The sequence below is a fragment of the Primulina huaijiensis genome, chromosome 18 (assembly GCF_012295235.1).
Source record: "Primulina huaijiensis isolate GDHJ02 chromosome 18, ASM1229523v2, whole genome shotgun sequence".
In the NCBI taxonomy this organism is placed as follows: domain Eukaryota; kingdom Viridiplantae; phylum Streptophyta; class Magnoliopsida; order Lamiales; family Gesneriaceae; genus Primulina; species Primulina huaijiensis.
The window spans coordinates 5,522,665-5,536,949 of record NC_133323.1 but is presented as its reverse complement, the minus strand read 5'-3'; the positions used below and the strand labels follow the sequence as shown (position 1 = coordinate 5,536,949).

Below are 14,285 nucleotides of genomic sequence, written 5' to 3'. Positions count from 1 at the left end.
AACTGGAAGGTGCTTTCAAAGACTGAGAAACCTAATCAAATATCTAAAAGTGTGTAAAGTTGAAGTCTAGAATTTGCACAGAACTTGCAAGTTTTTGATGAGTTGAATGTATGAGTTGTAGAAGTTAGATTTTAATAGGAATACTAATGTTGTTTTGCTAAAACACCTGGCATGACTGTAATATCAAAATTTGTGCAAACAAAAATTGACACGTCTGATAGAACCGAAATATGTCTCTAGTCAAAGCTTATGGTTGACGGCATTCTAATCTATGTGAAAGCAGTGGTGATACAGACGATCATGAGCAGATCTGTGAGTGCAAGTCAAGGGAGTAATCATCCCAAGGATATGGAACAAGGCTCAAGCAGTTATAAGGCAGGTGACATTCACCGCCCAATATCAAAACTCTCTGGTCATGATGAAATGTATCTACCACATCACAGAAGTGAACAAGTTATTAGACAGAAATATATCCATCAAATGAAATAAAAAAGCAAGTGACAGACACATTATAAATCAAAGGAATAAGCGACCTAAGGATCTAGAACCAGTGAATCGCATAGCAGCTGAATCTCACTGCCAAAAAATTTCCGCTCCCCGAACAATATGAAGGGCTGATACCACGGTCAAAAAAAGAGGAAACGTTTGGTGAAGCAAATCAATCAATCACATGTGAAAATGAACGGAAATGAAAATACAGATCAACTAATAAACTATGAGCATGTGGTGACTAATCCCTTGTACTAGCCTGAAGGGTTTGAAGATGGGTCTATGTATGGCTTTCAAGTGGTAAATGCTAGCAAAAGCTCGGGTGTCAAAACCAACCAAGGTGGAGTTGAAAGACATAAAGGTCAATAAAAAATATACGATCCATTTAAAATTTAATTAAATAGAAGGGATTTTGACTTTTTTAAATCGAGAAAAGGAGTTGAATCTGTTAGTTAGGTGAGATCATCAATTAACTCATTAATTAGTTAGTTATGTTTCACCTGGGTCGAGCTCTTTGTTTGGGTCGAGCTCGACCCACTCTTCAGACTCTCGACCCAAGTGTGAAGAACTCGACCCAAGTGGGTCGAGGTGCTGAAATACATTAAAATAAAAATAAAAAATAAGAAGAGTGGGTCGAGCTCTAAAAAAAAAAATTAGAAGAGTGGGTGGAGCTAGTTCGACCCACTCTTCTAAATTTTTTTTTAATAAAAATAATAATAAGAAGAGTGGGTCGAGTTACTCTTCTAAAAAAATTTTTATTTCTTTTTTATTTTTTTATTAAAATAAAAATAATAATAAGAAGAGTGGGTCGAGCTCACTCGTCCCACTCTTCTAAAAAAAATTATTTTTTTTTAAACTGTTTTTTAAAACAAAATAAGAATAAATTTTATTTTTTATTTTACTCTTCTTATTGTGGGTAAATGATTTCATAAATGATACTTATAATTTGCATAAATTTCATAATTTGTATAGCTTGACCCACTCTTCTTAATTTATATAGATTTCAAAAATGATACATATAATATGAATTTTTAACAAATTGATAGAATAACGTAAGAGTGAGTGGAGTTTTGTGATCGAGTTGAGAAGGTTGAGCCGAGTTGTGTAGGTTGGGTCGAGTGAGTGGAGTTTGGGGTTTGGTTTAGGGTTTGGTTTAGGGTTTGGGTCGATTTTGGGTCGAGTGAATAGAGTTTGTGGATTTTGAGTTTTTGAAATAATATATAATTGATATTTATGATGATCTATTTAAATATAATTAGAATGTATATGAAGTATGTAAAAATTTATAATTATGTAAACATTTTAATACGAGTTATGTATTATAATTTAAGTAAGTTGTTAAAAAATTCATAACAATACTGGAACCTTATGTTAAAAATATATCATTTAGTCAAACCATGTGAGTTAAATATCGACTAAATGTTTAATGTATTTAAAATTCATAACAATAGTAGAACTTAAAAAATTCATAACAAATTTCACTCCAATATGTTCATTGGAATGAATGTTTAATGTCTCTCAATGGGTCGAGCTTTCATGTTATTCGTGTACTGAACGTGGGTCGAGCCACCTCCAAAATATCCACTTTGGGTCGAGGTGGATCGAGCTCGACCCAAAACCCCAAGCTGGGTCGAGCTCGACCCAGTCAAGCTTTGCTCGACCCAACTTGGGTGAGCTCGATCTAGCTAATTTTATTTCAATTTTAATTTTCTAGAATGCTGAATTAGTACTATCATTAGTCAATTTACCAAGTGAATTTAATATAAATTTAAAATAATAAACATTCTTTGGTCAAGCTCGACCCGGGTCGATGGGTTGAGTCTTTGGATCTTTAGGCTCTACCCACACGATCCTATCCTCGACCCAATAAATTGTTTTCATTGTGATGTACTGAAACTACAAAATTCTAATTAAAACTGCTTAAATGGATCACATAAATTCAACTCAAAATCAATATAAAATATCAAATAATTGTTTTTATCCCAAATACTGGAACTATAAGTAAGTATTATAAAATTAGTCGAGCAGGGTCGAGCGGGGGTAGAGTCTTGTTGCATATTTCAAATGGGCAATGGGTTGAGTGGGTCGAGCATATGACATATTTCAAATGGTCGTGGGTCGAGCATGTGGTGTGGGTGGAATTTGGGTAGAGTGAGTTTTGTGCTTTTGGGTGGAGTGGTTGACGTTTGGGTTGAGTTTTGTGCTTTTGGGTTGAGTTTGGGTGGAGTGAGTAGAGTTTGGGTGGAGTGGGTCGAGTGGGTGAATTTTGGGGTTTGAGGTTTGGGTCGAGTTTAGTTCGAATAAATAATTTGAGTGGATGTTGAGTTTAATTGTTAAACATGTTAACACATAAATAATTTATATTTATATTAAACATTTTAATATGATATAATTAAATAAAAATTAATAATTAAAAGATACTGATTGAGTTTAAAATAAAAATCGATATTTTTGTGATATATAATTGATATCTTATATGTAAATGTTTTAATATGAGATATATATTATAATCAAAGTAAGTTGTTAAAAATATTCATAGAAATCACAATGTTATAACATTATCAAAAATACTATCGAATGTAATATATAATTGATATCTCTTTTAAGTTTCGTGGAAAAGTAAGTCTACAAAAAAAAATAGCAATTGTAAAAAATTAAAATTGTTGTGTGTTATAATAAAAAAAATTGGGTCGAGACTCAACCCAAATATCAAGCCTCGACCCACCACTAATAAAAAATCACTAATCAAAAAAATTAAATTTTAAATGGAGGATAAAAAAGTAAATTACTCTTCACTCCCTTTTATCGAATAAACATATGCAACGCTCCCTTTTTCCTCATTTCCCCCATAAAATATTATAAGTATTATCATGCATTTAATCATACTGCTAAAACTTGTTGGCATTTCAAAAACATTTTACAGTAGAAAAAGAAAATCAAAAGTTATTGGATTCTCAAGGGAGTGATGTGCGAGTATAGAAGAAGGTTTGATGATGTTCCATACGTGAAAGAAAATGACAAGAGTCATGGTAAAAAAAATAAAAAAAATGCTTAGTTATTCAAAAGGTGGAACCAGTAGCCCCAAGGCCGAGGAATCAAAGTTCAATAGAAAGAATAATGACTCTATCACCAAGAGATCGAGGTATTTCTGCTAAATTACCATTCTAGATAAGGGAGAACCAATACCACACAGAGAAGTCATATTTCCAAATACCAAGGAGTCATATATATCCCAGAGAGTTATCTCAATTTAGACCAATAAAGTCGACGTTGGCTTACTAGAGTAGGGGAAATCAATACCGAAACAAGAAGAGTGATTCCAGAAAAGTGGGGGGGGTTCATTGCCTTCAGGTCAAAGAACCAATATTTCTCAAAAGGGATAGTGAGTTCGGAGCTAGTGAGACAAGGTGTTATTGCTAGATAACCTAACCAAACTATAAGTAGTCAAAGACACCGTGAGGAATCATCTTACCAGAAGCCAAATAGGTGTTTACAATGTGTGGAGTCATCATATTATAGGCCAATGAATGGTTTGTGAATCGGGAGTGATCTAGTAAGCCAACGTCGACTTTATTGGTCTAAATTGAGATAACTCTCTGGGATATATATGACTCCTTGGTATTTGGAAATATGACTTCTCTGTGTGGTATTGGTTCTCCCTTATCTAGAATGGTAATTTAGCAGAAATACCTCGATCTCTTGGTGATNATATTATATAAATTTATAAGTGAATGAATTAAAAAATAGTGTTAGTAGAGATTACAAAGACGTTATTTTTAATTTTAGGGTTTTAGAAATAAGAAAAATGAATATTTTAAATATTAAATAAATAAATATTATAATTATATTTTTATATAAATATTCAAGTTTAAATTTAATATATATGAATTTTAAAAAATGTGTAATCTAGTCATTTTAAAATAATTCAGTTGTCATAGATAAAATTGTAGAGAATATTGTGAAAACGGGTTTTTTTTAAATAATTTAAAAATAAAAATTTATTTAAAAATAATTCAAAATTTTTTTGTATCAATACTGTAATCCGTGCTTCGTATACTTGTCCACATGAGCATTATCCATGCTTCGTGAGCATTATCCGTGCTTACGAAGCACGGATAATGCTCACGTGGACTAGTATCCGTGCTTCGTAAGCACGGATTACAGTGTTGGATCTGAGATGCTTCCATTCCACAGTTGTTCCTGGATTATATTTAGACAAAGCACACATATATTTTGGAAGTAATTGAACGGAGCTCTCCCATGTATCATAAGCAATTTCCATAGTACGTTTCAAACTTCGTTATGCCTTCGTATACAAGATTTGCTATACATATTTATCTTTCACATTTTCAATGATATACTTAATCTCATACGAAGGATCGCAACGAACAACTCCCAATAGTGTATGTGTCACCATATCACTGTTCAAATTCTGATGGTCTATACCAACAGAGATAGATATACATGTGTGAGGCCCGTCATATTTTGTTATTTTCCAATAACTAGTTTTGGTCTTCAAAGAAGCGCGTAGTCTCCATCGACATATGACCGTAGAAGAATGATTTCTGCAACGTAATTTCCACAAACTGCGTGTACTTATCCACGACATGGTACTCACGTCTGACAACTCTAATGGAATAATTTATTCACAGATGCAATAAGAACATTCTTATCTTTAAATAACATATTAACGCATAATTCACCTCTCCTTGGATTATAATAGCTTGTTTGCATTCCAGAAGATACACCGACAGAATCAGGAGGCTCTTCCCCATAAAATTTATTGAAAAATGATGGCATCTCAGAAGTGTTAGAAAGAAATGGTATGGTTTACTTCTGTAACATCTTACGAGGTGGTTGCCGAGATGATGTCCCCTCATCAGGAATTGAAAATGTATTCACTTCTTCATCATGATTCACTTCTTCTTCAGACTCGCTATATGACATATCGGGTTCAGTATCACTCCTAGAAATATCATCATTAGTGGCCAGATCCGGACAACGAGCACTAGTATCTAATGTTGTATTCGGCCAATATAGAGCATCATTTTGTTCCGACGAGATAGTGATATATTGATCCCAAGACTCACTTATATTATCGAAATTTATATTACTGAGTCCTTCAGTAACCTGTGGAACATAAAATTCTAGATCCTGAAAACCACCATATGTAAAAGTATCGAGTTGGTTATTAAACCCTGAATCGGTTGTATGTGGAACGTAGGATTCAGGATCATCAAATCCAACATGATGCTCAATTGAATTTGCTTCCACGTATATATAAATGCAACATATGCATATTGTCACATTGCATTATAAACTCCAAAGCATCATCATCACCGAGATTGACTTGAATTTCATGCCAAGATGATCTCTCCATGAATGAATATTTGGTTGACAATTTCATAGTAAAATTCATTGGATCAATTCCTAACATTTTATGCACAACTTCAATCAACTCCAACAAATTAATAGATCGTAATTATTATATCGGTCTAACAAATGAAATCTATATTTCACCGATCCATTATCGATAATTACATGACTACCAAAATATAATAATACATCGATATTAGACATTTTACCGAGGAAATCTGAGAGAAAATTTAAGCAGAATGCGATATCTCTCAGAATATTGATAAATTTATGCTGAATGTAGGAGAAATTTTACAACTCATTGAAATATGATCGAAGTTCACAATATATATAAATAGATTATAGATTATAATACGCGTCTATAAATTGTAAAATTTTTATTGATTCATCCGACATATTTCAGAAATCACGTGAAAGAGATGCAAAAGATTGAATTATTTCTGAAAAATTTGCAAATGATATCCAGTATATCGAATATGTAAGGAATCTAGACCCAAAAACAAAAATATTGAGTTATGCGTTAACAGAATTGATGATGTGGCACGAGCCTGGTGCTGCACGTAGAGCGTCCGTGCTTCTCCACCTCATCAATAACATCCGTGCTTCGTAAGCACATATTACAATATTGATGTAATTTTTTTTTTTGAATTATTTTTAAAATAAATTTTTATTTTTAAATTATTTTAAAAAAAACCCTGTGAAAACTTTCTTGTTAGAGTTGATTTCAGATTCAATGAACTGAAAATGAATTTTGTATTTGATATAAAAATTTTAATAGTTCAAAGTTAGGAATAAAATTATTAAAATAGTTAAGAACTGTGCAAATGAAAGCAGTCATCTTAATGATTATTGATGATGATTTTATGCCGTACTTCTGACAAGTGATCCTTAAAGATATGAGTAGATTTCACATGTTTAAGCATATATTTTTTAATAATATTATATATTTTTTAATAATATTATGAGACAGATCAATTATGTTTGTATTTATAATAAAAAATAATATTTTTTTATGAGCGACTCAAATAAAATACACGTCTCATAAAATTAACTTGTGAGACCGTCTCACAAAATTTTAAAAAAAAAAAAAATTTGGAACACTGATGAATAGTCGTTAACACTAATGTTGCACATGAAACCAAAAATTAAACTTCTCTTTCGAGAAAATTATCGTCAATGAAACCATATGTTTTATTTTTAAAAATATTTATCTACAGTGTATTGAAATACATGAGAGTGAGTTATTTTTAAAAAACAAAATACCGAAAAAAAAGACTTCCGATAGGATTTAAAAAAAAAACTACCCAACAATCATTTAAGCACATTAATCATCGAAAAACATGTAAACAAATACTTTGTACCCTTGATTTATTTATCCTTTGATCTTTTAATATTATTTCTAGAATAATAATTATTATCATTTTAAAGTTTTAAAATCAAATTCATGATATACAATTTTCTTGATTATTTGAAAATAAAAAAATTACTATATATCAAAATTCATTAGTCAAAATAACACAACAATCCAATAGTACTCCCGACCATTGGCGGCGACTCTATGCTAGAATCGCGTCCTTTCACAATAACTGCGTCGATTGGCCATCAAATCAACGTCCCTTCGATCCTTACATATAATCATTCCATTATGTACAAAATCGAACTACAGTCCTTCTCCGACAACTTTTCGTTTTTTTCCTTCTCCATTGATTGATTGATTGAACCACATCCTCCCCATTCCGCCTCCTGAAAGGCTGAATAATCTCCACTGTTGGAGATTTCTTGCTGCGGAGGAATCAATGGATCACTTTTCTTATCTTCCGGAGGCTGTCATTCTCATAATCATTTCCTTTCTGCCATTCAGAGATGCTGTCAGAACTTCTATGCTGTCGAGAAGGTGGCGCCATTTCTGGCATGCCGCCAGGAACATTGATCTCGACGAGAAGTTCTTCGTCAGGCAGGGAGATTCCGACGAGAACATCGCTTCACAAAGAATGGAATACATGCATTTCATTCATCACTGGATGGAAACTTTCCGAGAACCCGAAGTGAGAAGATTCCGGGTTGTTTTCTCTAGCATTGCTCCGGGTTCGGCCTACGTTTCCGACATGCAGCGATGTGTGGGATTTGCCGCCGGTAAATGTCTGAAACCCATAGCACTTGATCTCGATTTCTCTAATCCTTCCTGGGACGTTCAGAATCTCGACCATAACCCACAGACGATCATCCAACTTCCGTTCATTGAAGCACATGCAACGTTGGAATCCCTACAGTTGTCTGCGTGCAGATTTGATTTCCTCCAATGCAACAACTTCGATGCACTGAAAAATGTTCATCTAGGATGGATTGATGTGCCCGGTTACACTCTGAACAGATTCATAGCAATGTGCCCTTCGTTAGAGACTTTGAGCCTGAAAAGATGCTGGAATGTGAGAGACATGATTATCTGTGCACAGAGACTCCAGGTTCTGGTAATTGACAAATGTATGGAACCTGAATCGATCTCAGTCGATGCGCCATTATTGACTACCTTCAAATACTACGGTCTGTCTACTTACATGAGAATGGATTATCACAAGAACATGGAGGAGGCAGTCTTTGATTTCGGGCTTCAGTCTGAAGTTTCGGACGAAGGAGATGGAGAAATGCTATACAATCTGCTTTTAGAAATTTTCAGCGTCAAGGTTCTCACCATTTGCAGCTACATGCTTCAGGTAATACGTCAAACATTCAAGCATATATACATACATGATTTCGAAAATCTTCAAACTAATTAATTATTATAATGTCGGTTTGAAGGTATTACCAATGTGTGAAGAACCACAGTCGCTACAACCGAAGCTTGAAAACATGAGACACTTGATACTGAAGACGCAGTTGCACATCAACGAATATTATGGGATAAGCTTTTTCTTGGATAGCTGCCCACAATTGGAACTTCTTGAAATTGATTTGGCGCCCAAGAGGATCTTGGTAAGCTTTCTTTATTTTCGTTTAATACAATGTTTTATCTTAAAAAGCTGGCTATATTGTACGGACATGCATTTGTTAATTATTTTTTAAAATATTTTTTTTCCAATATTTATGTAACGAAAAACATACCATAATTTAGTGTTTTTATTTAATTATTTCAGGATTATGGACCCCCATTCCGGTACGAAGAACATCCATTCTTGATTCACGAACAACATCAGATAATCTATCGATGTCTGAAACGAAGTTTAAAGACAGTGAAGGTGAAAGGATTCAAAGGGACAACCGATGAAATGGTTGTGCTTAGATATTTGCTCAAATTTGGGTTTGTTCTAGAGAATCTATTCGTTGATTTGTCGAAGGAGAAAGGCGCAAATGGCGTCGACATGGAAGCAACGTATAGAGGCAACCTTCAAAGGTTGATACAGTTGGGGACTGCATCTCCTTGTCTTCAATTATACACACACCATCCAGATAATTAGTTTGTTTCTTTCATTAAGTATACTTTTAATTTGTGGTTCAATTATATTTATGGAACTTTATATTGATTTAAAATTATATTATAATATATATTATTTTATATGTGTAACTGGTTGTGTGATTTTCATGCAAACTTTGTTCATTATATATATTACATATATTATTTTATATATGTGTAACTGAAATTTCATAAATAGATGTCAGATAATTTAATTAAGGAGCATGACGAAAAAAACGAAAGACCCAAATGTCAAATATGATTGTAAAAAATTTTAAAAAAATTGCAATATATTTAATTTTGTTAAGATTTACATAATTTAGGTACTCAGAATTTCAAGTAGCATTCTGAATTAAATAAATAAATCTTCACGGGCTTTGGGCTTGGCTCGAGTAGGACCAAATGTATCTCAGACATCGTTACATTAAATTTTATAAAAATAAAACAAACTGTATTGTCAACAAATCAGAGTGGCGCAGCGGAAGCGTGGTGGGCCCATAACCCACAGGTCCCAGGATCGAAACCTGGCTCTGATAGTGTTGAATGAGAGCAAGCTTCTCAAACCTCCACTCTTGTTTTTTCTCTTTTTTTTAAAAAAAATTATTTTTCAAAATATTTTTTTTATTAATAAAAACTATTAGACTGATTAAAAATTAATCTCAAAATCATTATTTTAATTATTATACCTATAAATTTATTTTTTTTCTGTATTTTCGTTTAATAAACAAATTCATCATTTTGTATACACTTTGATGTCCATGAATTTGCAATATTAAATTTACCCTTATTCTTTCTTTTTTTTTACTCTGATGGTTTTTTTTTAAAAAAAATTCATATTGATATTTTTTTTATTGATCGAGGATATTTTAAGAAAATAAGCTAAAAATAAGGTAATTGAATATCATGCATACATGAACTCAACCAAAAATATCTCAAAATACACTTGATGATATATTATTACATAATAATGATCTGTTTGTCCCTCCCAAATACACAAAGGTTGATGTCAACATTATATAGATCCGTCCCTTAGCCCCCTTTCTTCTTTATTTATTGCATTCATATACCCTACAACGAAGCAAAGAAAAAAAAAATACCTAAATACTATTACCTCAAAGTAGTGGATCCGAGTGATCAATCAATCAATTGGGACGCCCACGCTAGTGAATTTTCGGGTTATCACATACGTCACATGTTTCGATCATCTTCCCCGATACTTAGAAAAAGTGAGTCATGTTCCAATTGATCACTTTCCATTTTTGATATTTCAGATTTTTTTATAAAAAAAAGAAAAGATTCCTGATTATTCATACCTCAAACTTGGCTTGTTCACTCGGATCCTCTACTTCGGATAACATCAATCCTATACTTTCAGATAACATCATCTGTTTATATCATTAAAAATGATGTTATCCGAAGGTAGTGGATCCTAGTGATCAATCAATCAGGGTGCTCACGCTAGTGAATTTTGATATTATCACATATGTCACGAACTTGACTTATTCACTCGGATCCGCTACCTTGGGATAACATCATTAATATGTACTTGAAACAACATCACTTAATTAATTAAACAGAGATGAGGTAATATTAATATGCATGGCTAAACTTGGGATCTGATCCTTAATTTTTCATCGTATAATTTTACATAGAAAGGGTTACCTGAGATACCCTTTCTATGTTGTGGTGGTTGTGCAACTAAATGAATGTAATATGACGAATAGGACCACGTACAAAGTGAAAGTATATAAATTGGTCCCGAAACATGCCACTTGAACATACCTGTGTGTTTGGATTTGGAGACACCTCAAAAGGGATAATTGACACAAAAAAGTGATCCAAATTATTCCCATGATTTAAACGGCATCAAATGTCTGGTTGATACTTCAGGTGGTCCTTAACTTTACAATTTAAGGTTATTAATTTTATATTGAATAAAAAGAGAAGATGCATGCCACCAATTACTACACCTAATGAGATTTCATCTTATGGTGTTTTAGGTATTTAGATTTAGATGGAGAATAAAAACTATAATTAATTACTGGATTAAACGAGAATGAGTGATAATAGTATTGAGACGTTTTGTGACATCTTAGGTTTGGTTTAATGGTGAGTGATTAAACGTATGTAGCTTTTGTCTCATCGGAATTTCCATGTGTTACCACATAAACCATAGATGCTAGCTTTTGGATAGGGATGAAAACGAATCAAGCCGCTTGCAAGCTACTTCGAGCTCGTCTCGGTAAAAAATTCGTTCGATATCGTTCGTTAAATCTACCAAACCGAGCTCGAGTTCAATTTAAGGATATTCGCCTCGTAAACTCGAGCTCGACTAGTTTGTCGGGCCTTCAATGTAAAATAATAACTTGCATTGTCCAACATCGAAATTCGAATATAAGATAAGTTATTGAAAGACTTTAAAACGATAAGTCTACTCTCATAAATTATCATGTCTTTGTAAACATTTTGGCTAAAAATTCTCGACGAGCTCGAAAATGATATTATTTGACCAGCGCGAAAACAAGCTCGATCGCTTAACGAGTGAAGCTCGATTTATTCGCAAGCTTAATAATTTTAAAACGTGCCGAGCTCTTAATCTGTATATACCTTAAACGAGCCGAGCTCGAGCCTGACATTGTTCAAGTCAGCTCGACTCGTTTACATCCCTATCTTTGGGTAGCATACGAACGTTAGCGTCAAACTTTCAAATTGGATAAATCGATTATTAATGGATAGCAGCACAACACAACTATATGATATTATTTACATAATAAAATTGAAGATATAAAGAAATTTAGGAAATCGCCCCGAAGAACATCCTTTTTGTCTCTACCGTTGATTATATATGTTGGATCTATACCATCCATCTGGGTCGTTATATAATGTCACATTTTATGTTCTTTATCATTAAATATAAGGTTCACATGATGATGAAAACGCATCTCATTTGGTTCCCATGACCCTTTCCTTCCCCACAAGGAAGATGGTTAAAAAAGAACACACTTCTTTCACCAAACGATGCACTCTCAATTTACTCTAACGTGAAAGGCGACATATCACTTTTTATTCCACCAACATACAAAAAAGACCAATAGGGAAAACGTTAGGTTTACCAATCAGTTGCATATAATTGGTTTATGAATTCGTATAACTTAAACATCAAGCAAGAAAATAAAATAAAATAATGCATAATTCACAGGATTTTAAGAAATAGGACCCCTAAACATGAAAGCAAATGGGAGTCAGTCAGCTCGTGCCTATTAGGGGGTGTCTTCGAGTTGGTGGTGTAAGTTGGTATTTGATCAATGAACATAGATTCGATCTTCCTACAACATTTTCTCATGTGAGCATGTTGTACGGTGTTTGTCTAGCGATGTATATCTGGCTAATGTTATTTACAAATTATTGTGTTAATCCGAACTTCACCCAATGTGCATTGAATGATAGCAGTGCAGCTGACAGCTTAAACTGGTCAAGGCCTAGAACGAATCCGAGCTAGTTGAGTAGCATTTCAAGTTGGGTTTCAGTATCAGTACTGTCTCAGAGGGTTGAGTTCTCGCCAAATACATGAGCCTGGTGGTTGGAAAAATCCAAGCTCGTGAATTGAGTTCGAGCTCGACTATTGAAAGTTATTTTAATTCGAGCTTGATACGTAGCTCGAGTCAACCAAAATACTATGCTATCATACAAAAGCATTCATACTTAATTGCATCCACATGAATTATATGACCGCATCACGACCCAATGATACCTGTCTCCTCGATCTCTCGAGCCACCACTTTAGATTAGAATATAAGCCAAAGAAAGAACTCATGCAACATCACAAAGTACTGACATTGAAAATAAACCGAAGATGTCTCATATTCTAAACAAGTCTTCCAACAAGACAAGACGACCCCAAACCACAACTCCGCAAGCACAAGCATCGATATTCTCTCCTTGTCAACTAATGATGGCACGCACACCCCATATTTCCGGCTCCATGCCTCATGAAAATACGGGCGCAAAGCCAAATCTGGTGGCAATAGGGACAAGAGGTACTGTTGGATCCCTATTCAAGAAAGAGATAGATTACTTCAGCCGGCTAGAGCTAGGTACGAGGAGGTGCTCCCGTGAGCCTTCACACGATCTTGCGTGCTCGGCTTCAAGTGTCAAGTTTTCTGATCCTAAGATCGAATCATCAACCATCAATATTGCTCGAAAGAAGAAGAGAGGAAGCAACAGGCTTATACCAAGCATGTGTGCTATGGTTGAAGTAGTGGAAAGGTATCAGACGTCAGGATTTACATATAGGAATCTGAAGTCAGATCTTAAAAGGTAGCAACTGAGACGAAAATTCTGTTTTTCTTTCATGTTTCATCCGATATCCCTTTTCTTGATTGCTGCATAGTCCAATATTTCGAGAGGAGTCCCATCTTCTGATCATACAGCAGCAGAAGCAAATTTGGTTTGTTCCAGGTATCATTTAGACTATTCAGGAGTACTGTCTGAAACAGAGAATAAAGTACACGACAGACATCTTGTTACAATTTTTTTATTTTTTGGGTCGAGTTCGGAGGAGTTTGTTATTATCAGATCTCAAGCCGAGTTTACATTCGTTGGAATCTGATTCTTTAAACATCGAGAAACTGATCGTCCCAAGTTTACTACTTTTCCTGGATATTTTTTTTTTATGAATTATTGGTTGACTGCTAATGTAAAGATCTATGGACAATTATTCTATATACATATATGGATGTTGACGTTAACTACTGTAGATTTGATATGAATCAATCAGTTCAAGATCGATTTCTATCTTTTTTTTATTGGATTGTTTGATTGAATTTATATCAGATGCTTTTTATTAATTTATTTAATATCGGTAGTTTAGATATATTTGAAAGCACGAGTTCAAATGCAACCTAAAAATGCTAAATATGAAACAAATTTTTTTTTTTTTGGGGTCAAGGATTCGTGTTCACATGGTAATCCA

At 33.7% G+C, this 14,285-nt stretch overlaps 2 protein-coding genes and 1 non-coding gene across 3 annotated transcripts; all 3 read left to right on the top strand.

Moving 5' to 3' along the window:
* Positions 1-7,542: 7,542 nt before the first annotated feature.
* Positions 7,543-9,326, top strand: LOC140963719 (F-box protein At3g62230-like). The gene is made up of 3 exons (XM_073423099.1): positions 7,543-8,576; positions 8,662-8,835; positions 8,997-9,326. Exons 1-3 carry the CDS (start codon positions 7,662-7,664, stop codon positions 9,315-9,317), a joined length of 1,410 nt encoding a protein of 469 aa, XP_073279200.1. The 5' UTR covers positions 7,543-7,661; the 3' UTR covers positions 9,318-9,326.
* Positions 9,327-9,777: 451 nt separating this feature from the next.
* On the top strand, positions 9,778-9,849 carry TRNAM-CAU (transfer RNA methionine (anticodon CAU)). Its single transcript has one exon. It is a non-coding gene; the product is annotated as a tRNA-Met (tRNA).
* A 3,416-nt stretch (positions 9,850-13,265) lies between these two features.
* LOC140964645 (uncharacterized) lies at positions 13,266-13,634 on the top strand. The gene has a single exon (XM_073424506.1). It carries the CDS (start codon positions 13,266-13,268, stop codon positions 13,632-13,634), a length of 369 nt encoding a protein of 122 aa, XP_073280607.1.
* The last annotated feature ends 651 nt before the right edge of the window (positions 13,635-14,285 follow it).